The following is an 8,774-nucleotide window of genomic DNA, read 5'->3' as shown; positions in this document are numbered from 1 at the left end:
CTGGAACTCACTCTGTAGACCAGGCTGGCCTCGAACTCAGAAATCCGCCTGCCTCTGCCTCCCCAGTGCTGGGATTAAAGGCATGCGCCACCAAGCCCGGCTTCAGAGTTAACTCTTGAGAATTAACAATTTCAACTCCGTGGAGACCTTCAGAGCTTTGTTCCTGAAACCAGGTTCTGAGAGACTGCTGTCCCCCAGGCCCTGAGGTCCAATGAAAGAACAGAAGAAAACTGGAATCAAGCCCCAAGGGCTCAGTCGGGTAGTCAGTGGGGTGGCAGGAGCCTGGGAAGGCAGAGCGCTTAGGAACTCGGCTGAAGGGCCAGAAGCCTTCAGAGTCCAGTCTGTCCCACACTCCTGGGACTGTATACAATGAGCTAAGGACAGAGAACCTAGACGTCAGCGATACTGCTGAACAAGATTTAAAGACTTGTTAACCGCTCCAGAGCCTGGTAATGCTCCCTTCAGAACTGCCCTGCAGCACTTCCTCCAACTACAGCCAAGACGAGGGTGAGCGTCAGCCATCAGAGAGGTCACAGAGCAGCTGTACACGGGCACAGGATCCCTGGCACACACAGGATCCCTGGCACACAAAGGGAGGTTATCTCCTCCCAAGATAAGGGAGCAACAGAGACAGGAGGCATCAGTGCTGGGGCCAGGGTCCTAGCAAGGGGAGACGGGTTCACAAGGCACCTAAGGGTGATAGGCAAGCAACAGGTGGGCACCAGACATCAGACACTCAGGCCCCCATAGCCCCACCCCCACAGCCCCGCCCCACAGCCTTCACACTGCCCTTTTTCTCCACTGACACACTACCCAGCCCAGACCCAGTCAGCCCCTCAGCCCTCGGGATGTTGCCCCATGGGGCCTGCTAAACCACTGGTATGGTCTGGATACAAAGCATCCCCCTGCAAAAGGCTCATCATGGCGTGGCCCCCAGCTGCCCGTCAGTCATGGGAGGCAACTGGACTATGAAGGCTCTGACCTGATCAGCAGATTAATATGGTAATGAATTCATAAATACACGGGGTCACTGGAAGGTACTCGAAAAAATAGGTGGCTGGGATTATGCCCTGGAAAGACAAAGACGTGCCTTGTCTCTGGGATGCCTGCTTCCATCTCTAGGTCATTTCCTCTCCCCACTTCTGTCTCTCTCCTCTCTCACTTCTTTCCTGGCTACTACCAAGAAGCAAGACCTTTGATCTTCATGTAATCCCACCATGATGTCCAGTGGACCTTGTTTTCATGGTCTGAAACCATAAGCTAAAAGTACATCTTTTTCTTTCAGCTGTTATCTGTGATGCCACAAGGAGATCACATCCTCCCAGTAAGCTTGTGTTCAGTTTGCTTCTCCATCCCGAGGTGGCTACCCAAAATTGGGGATCTCCATCTCTGACATCAAGTGTGAAGATGCTTTAGTCAGGTGTGAGGGATACCACCAAGGTCAAGAAGATGCTAGGGCGAACACCTCCCCCACCCCGAGAGTGGGATAAGACAGGGTAGGAGGGAGGAGAGTCTGTCTGGTCAGCTCCATTTGGTAAGCCATGAATGAGCAATGAGGACATTGACTATACGCCATGGGGTAGATGATGTCACCCAAACAGGAACAGGGTTGGTGTGGGATCCAGAGTACAAACTATAGAACCGGCCTCCATCAGAATGGGAACTGTTGTCCCATACCAGGGAGGAGGCCAGGACAGAAACAGCAGAGTTGTGGGCTGTGCACAGGGGTATGGTATGCTGTCTGCTTCGTTTTCAAACATCCAGGCAGGTTTTCACCTGCCCCATGAAGAGGGAGTGCAGGTCTGCTGAGAAGCAAGACAGCACATGGTATCCAAAACGAGGTGCCCCACTCAAGGTGCATCAACCACGTGGAGGGACTGTGTCCTAAACATTGTGGGCCCCCGGGAGTGGGCAGCATCCACAGTCCATGCTTTACAGACCAGGAGGCAGTCTGAAGAAGCTAACCAGCAGCCCCAGGTACCCACCTGGGTGGCAGCAGAAACAAAGGTGAGTGAGGACCCAAGAGACAGAGGCCTAACCTCCAGAGCTCTGCATCCACCCTGAGTTCCTTAGCCATCAGCATCCCAGCCAGGCAAAAATAGTACCTACTCAATCTTGTCACATTTCCAGTGCTGTAAAAATGGCTTTCTATTGATTTGTGTTACAAATAAATAGCACTCTTACCTGCATTTGACTCGGTTACAAGAACATGTGTAAGTCTGAGACATTGGAATCTTGCACCCAGCCTGTCGGTGTCAAGCAGAGGGTGCAGGCGCCCACAGCAGTTTGTGTGTGCCGCTGGGAGTGCATCCTCCAGCAGGATCCCAGGCAGGGAGGCACTACGCCTGATAACAGAGCCACACCAGCTCAGCTAACTGTAAACTGAGGACAGTGTTCTCATTTCTGGAAACCTAACTGGCCGTAATGCTACAAGTCTCTTTCCCCTGGGTTATTAAATCCAGGCTCTGGCATGGAATGAAAGCATCCGAGGATTGCTTGTCCTGACGAGCAGATGTTCAGTAGGGCTCCACAGGGCAGTGGGAAAGCTTCAGTGCAAGGAGTAACATGATTTAGTCAACCTTTAACATTTAACCTAAAGGTTAAATATACAGCTGGAGTGATTGCTCAGAAATGTCTAATCACAACACACCAGCCTCTGAAGGCAGGCAGGCGCTGGACAAACTTGTCTAGCTGCTGCCTTGTTAAATGTGTGTTAATTATCAATTTTACAAGTTCATCCTATAGCCTGCTTCCACTGTGTTGGACACAGACCATCCATTAGCTTGGGGGTTTTATGCCTAAGGAATCACTTATTTCAAACACCGGAGCCCTTGGTGGTTAAGTGCTTTCAGTTTGTATCCCAGAATATGGACTCTGGAGGCTGAACAGGAAGCTCTGGATCCCCAGAGCTGGATTAGGAGCAGGAAGCCCAGTGAGGTAAGTCTCTTAAAACTGGCAAACTCACACTGAACCCCGACACCCATAACACAAACCACCTGGTTAAAAAAAAAAAATGAAGAGGCCAGGCGTGGTGGCACACGCCTTTAACCCAGCACGTGGGAGACAGAGCCAGGCAGATCTCTGTGAATTTGAGGCCAGACTGATCTATGCACTGAGTTCTAGGATAGCCAGAATTACATAGTAAAACCCTATCCAAAAAGAAGAAGGATGATGAGAAGAAGCCAGGAGAAGAGGATGGGGAAGGAAAAGAGGAAGAGAAGAGGAAGGAGAGGAAGATGAAGAAGAGGAAGTAGGAGGAAGAAGAAGAGGAAGAGGAGGAAGAGGAGGAGGAGGAGGAGAAGGAGGAGAAATGTGCATGCTTATACTCTTCTAAACTTTTGAAGAAGTATAAAGTAAATGCTTCAAGTCCTCAGAAGTCAAAAGTGTCTTTTTCTAATACAAATAAATGTGAGACTGGAGAGCTGGCCCGCCGTTAACAGGCTGCTCTTCCAGGGGTTTGATTCCCAGCACGCCCATGGGAGCACACATGGTCTGTGACTCCAGTCCCAGGTGATCTCTCTGACCTCTGCAGGCATCAACCATGAACATGGCGTGTTTACATATGTGTAGGCAAAGAAGCCATTCACATAAAATAGAATAAAAAAGAAGTCTGAATGAGCTGAACAGGGAGGCACAGCCTGCCATTCCAGCCACTGTTGAAGGAGAAGAGGGAAGACCACACACTTAAGACCCACCTGGATACAAAGAGAGTTCAAGGCCAGCCTGAGCAACTTAGGGAGAGCCTGTCTCAAAGCAGGAACTCAAATGACCTAGGGATATAATTCAGAGGTAGAGCACTTGCCTAGCATGTAGAAGTCCTAGGTTCAATGGCCAATTGTCACCAAGAGAGAAAGAAGGTAAGGGGAGGGACGCCTCAGGCTTAGACAATGTGTGCTGCCTGCAAAGCAGATTTTAGAAGGCAGAGGCTCTGACAAGCCATAAAACCTAATAAACGAAATCCAGGCCCCATCACAGAAACACGTCACTCAGACATGACAAAACGAAGCTCTGGACCTACAGGGACTTGAGGGGAAATCAAAGCCCTTCAGCATGAAGCAGGAGGCAAAAGAGAGGGCCTTCGTGAGGAGCCTGGCCCGGGAAGATGCCGCTAAGTCTCCTCTGCAACTGTTCCACCTCAGCCAGCAGCAGTGCCCCACGCCTCACTTTCTGTGATTTTATCTTTCTCAAGTATACAAATCATTCCCCCCCCCTCCCAGGAAAGCCCTGTAGGGAGCAAACCAACCCCCACCCCTTTTTAAAAGGGCTTGGGGTCAGGTAGCCAATGCATTTCATCCTAGCACTGGGAAGTCAGAGGCATGCAGAGCTCTGATATCAGGACTGGCCTAGACTGCATAGTGAGAGTCAGACCAACCAGAACCACACTTAGGGAAATTCTCTCAAATAAATAAATAAATAAATAAATAAATAAATAAATAAATAAATAAATAAAAGTTTTTGAAGGGTTCCTGAACTTCCCCCTACCCCCCAGGGAACCTTTGCAGCCTGTGCTGGTGAACTTGTTCAGCCTCTCTGGGGACCCAGGCCCCATCCTTACCCCTTTTCTACACCAAGACACTCAATCTTCACAACAACTGCAAGGCACAGTGACAAGGACACCACAGCAGGGCAACCCTAGGAGCCAGGCCCACCAGGTTCACCAGGTCCACGGCTGCAAATGGAAGGCCTCCTCTAGCCTCTGCCGGGAGGCTCCGCAGCAGGTAGGTCTTCCTAGAGGGTCACCGACTAGACCCACACTCCTCACTTTACATACCTAAGAAGTGTCACTGGCTCTACATGGGCTCCTTAAAACATCTACGATGCACGGTATGACTTAGATTATATCTGGAACTTCGGCGACTACATGAGCACATGCACTGTGCACACAGCTATGTGACCAACGTGTAGTGTGGGGCAGACTGGCCTCTAAGACAGAGCTCTCTCTTTCATTTACCTGCTTGTGTTCGCTGCCAGGAACTGACCCAGGACAAAATACCTATGACAGTGTTCTTGTCCAAGGGCTGACGACTCCTTCTTTAGCAACCTATGGCCTCAGAGGGGGCTGTGGTGCTTTTATTGCTCTCAGGAATTCTGACTGTGTGAAAGGTAGCAGGCTACGGAGAGGCTCATTTCTGTAGAATAAGCTGCATAAACCAGGAGATAAGAATAGCCGATCTCTTTTTCTCTTCTTACAAAAGAAAATACAATTTAACCTCACATCTTGGAAGATAACCACATAATAAGAAAACAAACCATGACTGTCTCGGGGGGAAAAGTCAAATTAATTTCATGGCTTCCACTCGAGTTTAAAATCATAGGTAAAGGTAGCTGTGTACAGGCCTGTGGCAGAGATGAGCAGAAAGAATAACATTCCATAACTTACATTCCAGATGCATTATCAAATAACTAAAGAGTGGCAAAGTTCGTTAAGGAATAGCTGCAGCCCAGATTTGAGAGAAAATTACCACTTCGAAAGTAGACTAGCACGGCAAAAAGAAACTAACTTGAAATTTTACCTAGATTAAGGAAATATAAAATAGCTGAAGGCTTGCCTACGGTCACTGTGGAAGTAAAAGACTGCACCAGGGACGGAAATGAGTCCTGTGGCCCCGGGAAGCTGGCAGGTCTACGGAAGAGTGTCTACAGGGACCAAGAAGACCACCCCTCCTCCTTTAGCTTCCCACGGGGATGGGGGGGTGGGGAGGGCTGCGGATTCCTAGTCGCATTTTCTGCTTACTGGAAGACCAAAGTTGGAAGGAAATTAACCAGAAAAACAAGGGGAAAAAAACCGGGTAAATTCCCCTTCAGAAAAACCCACATCCAAGGCCAAGTGTCTCTGGCTCAGAGAAGCCAGAGAGAGCAGGCTCTGGTCCCCTCCGTACCCAGCCCGCACTCGGCACGCGCTCCTCAAACCTGTGACCACCCGGCGCCAGCTGCCGGACAATAGGTCCTTGTGTCCAGCTTAGGGAAGACAAGCTGTCCCGGGGCAGATTCTCTCTTTTGTGTACACACACCCACTTTGCTCCGTTCCGACTGATGGCTGCCACCTACCTCCCCGGTCTCCCCTGGTGAGATCCGGGGGAGCCGGGAACTGCGCACTCGGACCTGGCTGGCTACTTTCAGAGATGGCAAACTTCACTTCTGACTCCCCGGTGGAGGCTCCCCGCTTCCCCGCAGCCCCGTACACATGTCCCAGCCGGTCCCGGTCCCCGCGCGGGCCCGCCCCGCTGTGGCTGAGCGCAACCCCCCTAAGGATGGATGTCCCTGGACTCCGGGATCGACCCAGCGGCAACTGCCTTCCGGGTGGGCCTGGCCGAGCGCAGGTGGAACGCGGCGGGGACCCGTCGGCGGGACGTTCCGGGCCTGAACCCCGACCCCGGCCCCATCACAGAGCGCCACTCACGTATCTGCGCACGAGCGTCCTCAATAGGCTGCAGTCCATGATTATCGCTCCCGGCTCCGCGAGCCCCTGGGCTGCGGGCGCTAGCGCAGCCGCCCCCCGCCCGGTCACGGCCTGGGCGGCGCGGGGGGCGGCCGCGGCCCCTCCGCGCTCATGCCCCGCCGGCGGCGGCCAAGGGTCTCGGCCCGCGCGCAGGCGGCTCGGAGGAGGCGGCCCGCGCCCGGCGCAGCTCCCGTCGGGCCGGCGCGGCCTGCGCTCGATGCTCCGCGCCTGCTCCTCCCGCGGCCGCCGCGCCTCTGGAGCCGGCTCTGCCCCGCTGCGCCCCGCGCGTCACGGGCGCGTGTGAGCATGCGCGCGCCGCAGCCCCCGCCCCGGCCCCGCGCGCGCCGCCGCGACTCCCTAGCGCGCCGCCGCCGCCCTGTTGCTTCCGCCTCCCTGCGGGGCGGGAGGGCGCTGTCATCGCCCCCGGGTGGCTCGTCGGGTGCTGGTCCATCCCCGCCCCGTTCACTCCTCTTCTAAAAAGGAAGCCTGGCCGTGAGTCCAGGACTCGATGGCGGTGCCCTGGGCCTGGGTCCCTAGGCCTGCGGGTCACACCTCTAGCCTTGGCGTGGACAGAAGACACAGGATCCTCAAGTGGCTACAGGGTGCGAACATCACCTCCCCTTTTGGGACTGACTCCCTTGGAGACCAAACCAAACAAGTCCTGATCCAGCTCTCTAGACTCTCTTGACTCTACCTGCTGCTGGGGCCCCGTCTCTGTCCTGCCTTCCAGAAACCAGGACTCTGGGAAGACCCTCCACAGTCCTGGGGTTTACCTAGTGGTCCAGCCCCCTGTCAAGTGCTTCCTGCTTCTTCTACCTTACAACTATATCACCATGGCTAGCATCCAGGGAAGGTGGTTCTTTGCTGCCCAGGTGTGAAGTGGCACACGAACTACCTACCTTCCTTACCTCTGGCCCAGTCCTAATCTAGCTGATGTTTACTGGTTCCACATCCCTTGCTTTTGCTTCCCATCACTGTAGAACCAGAGACGAGGGATCTGCAGTGGCCCATCAGGAGCACCAGACCTGAGGATTAGGGATGTATTTGAGACCGTTCTGACAGGGTGTGGAGGAGATCTGACATTGCTATGGTGCCAGTGACTAAACTGACCTCCTGAGCGACCACGACCTTCTACTCTGCTTTCCACCTAAGTTCTACACCAGTGCTCACCACGGAGCACCATCTACAGACACCCAGCCAGCCTCAGGGCAAAGGGTTTTCTTGCCGGCCTTCCTGGACTTGCTGTGAGCCTGGTGGAGTTGGCAGACGGCGCTCATTGGTACACCTAGCTGTGGTGTGGACTCTTGAGAACAGCAGGCCTCTATGTCGGGGACTAGCTGCTGGCCTCAGTGGGCCTCACTGGGCTGGTCATGTGTCTCTGGTGATGCTGTATCTCTTTTCTACCATGACCCCATACTGCTGGGCCAAACTGTAGGCTCCTGGTGGGCAATTGCAATTGCAGTGGGTATTCCTGGCACAGACCTGCCTTAGGATAAAGCCTTCCTATCTATCGTTAGAGAATGTTCTACTCGGAGGCATGTTTCATTTCCTTCCTTCCTTCCTTTCTATTTTTTTCCTTGTTTGGATTTTTGAGGCCGAATCTTCATTCTAGACTGGTCTCAAACTCCATGCAAACATCCTGCCTCAGCCTCTGAAGTGTTGGGATACAGGAGTGAGCCCCCCCCCACCCTTACCCCCCACCCCCACCCCCACCCCCGTGTCCGGCTTATTCTTCATACAGAGCAAAGCACTTCCCTGGTGGTGCAACAGGAGTGAGTGACTTCATCCTCTGAGCCTTCACCTTTTGTGGGGCTCCTGACTCTCTGGCTCCCTCCAGCTGACACCATTCATTCTAGCAAGTGGCTTGCTAATTAATACTGAGAGGAACATGCTGGAGGCTGTTTAGGGAGGGTTTCCTTGCTCTTAAGCAATCGAGAGTTTATTGTATATGGGATGGATCACCCAGACACTATTGTGGATGCCAACAAGTGCTTGCTGACAGGAACCTGTTATAGCTGTCTCCTGAGTGGCTCTGCCAGTGCCTGACAAATACAGAAGTGGATGCTCACAGTCATCCATTGGACAGAGCACAGGGTCCCCAATGAAGGAGCTAGAGAAAGGACCCAAGGAGCTGAAATGGTTTGCAGCCCCATAGGAGAAACAGCAATATGAACTAACCAGTGCCCCCAGAGCTCCCTGGGACTAAACCACCAACCAAAGAATACACATAGAATACTCATAGCTCCAGCTGCATATGTAGCAGAGGATGGCCTAGTTGGTCATCAATAGAAAGAGAGGCCCTTGGTCCTCCTGTGAAGGTTCTAAGCCCCAGAGT

The 8,774-nt window shown here is 53.1% G+C and overlaps 1 protein-coding gene across 8 annotated transcripts in view; it reads right to left on the bottom strand.

The window, feature by feature from the left end:
- Atp11a (ATPase phospholipid transporting 11A) overlaps positions 1–6,739 on the bottom strand; it is a 111,532-nt gene extending 104,793 nt beyond the window's left edge. For 4 of the 8 annotated variants that reach the window (XR_003842558.1, XM_029532175.1, XM_029532176.1 and 1 more), the window contains exon 1: positions 6,401–6,690. Coding sequence is in view for 6 of the 8 variants with exons in the window: in XM_029532175.1 (XP_029388035.1) it covers positions 6,401–6,439 (39 nt within the window). In the remaining 2 variants the exon portion in view is untranslated. Of the gene's footprint in view, positions 1–6,400 lie in introns of all 8 variants that reach the window. The other 4 variants (XR_002381207.1, XM_021218664.1, XM_021218662.1 and 1 more) reach the window with 2 other exon arrangements.
- Between the last annotated feature and the right edge of the window lie 2,035 nt (positions 6,740–8,774).

Source organism: Mus pahari, chromosome 19 (assembly GCF_900095145.1).
Source record: "Mus pahari chromosome 19, PAHARI_EIJ_v1.1, whole genome shotgun sequence".
NCBI classification, from domain to species: Eukaryota; Metazoa; Chordata; class Mammalia; order Rodentia; family Muridae; genus Mus; species Mus pahari.
The sequence above is the reverse complement of the archived record's forward strand: the minus strand, read 5'-3'. Positions and strand labels throughout refer to the sequence as shown.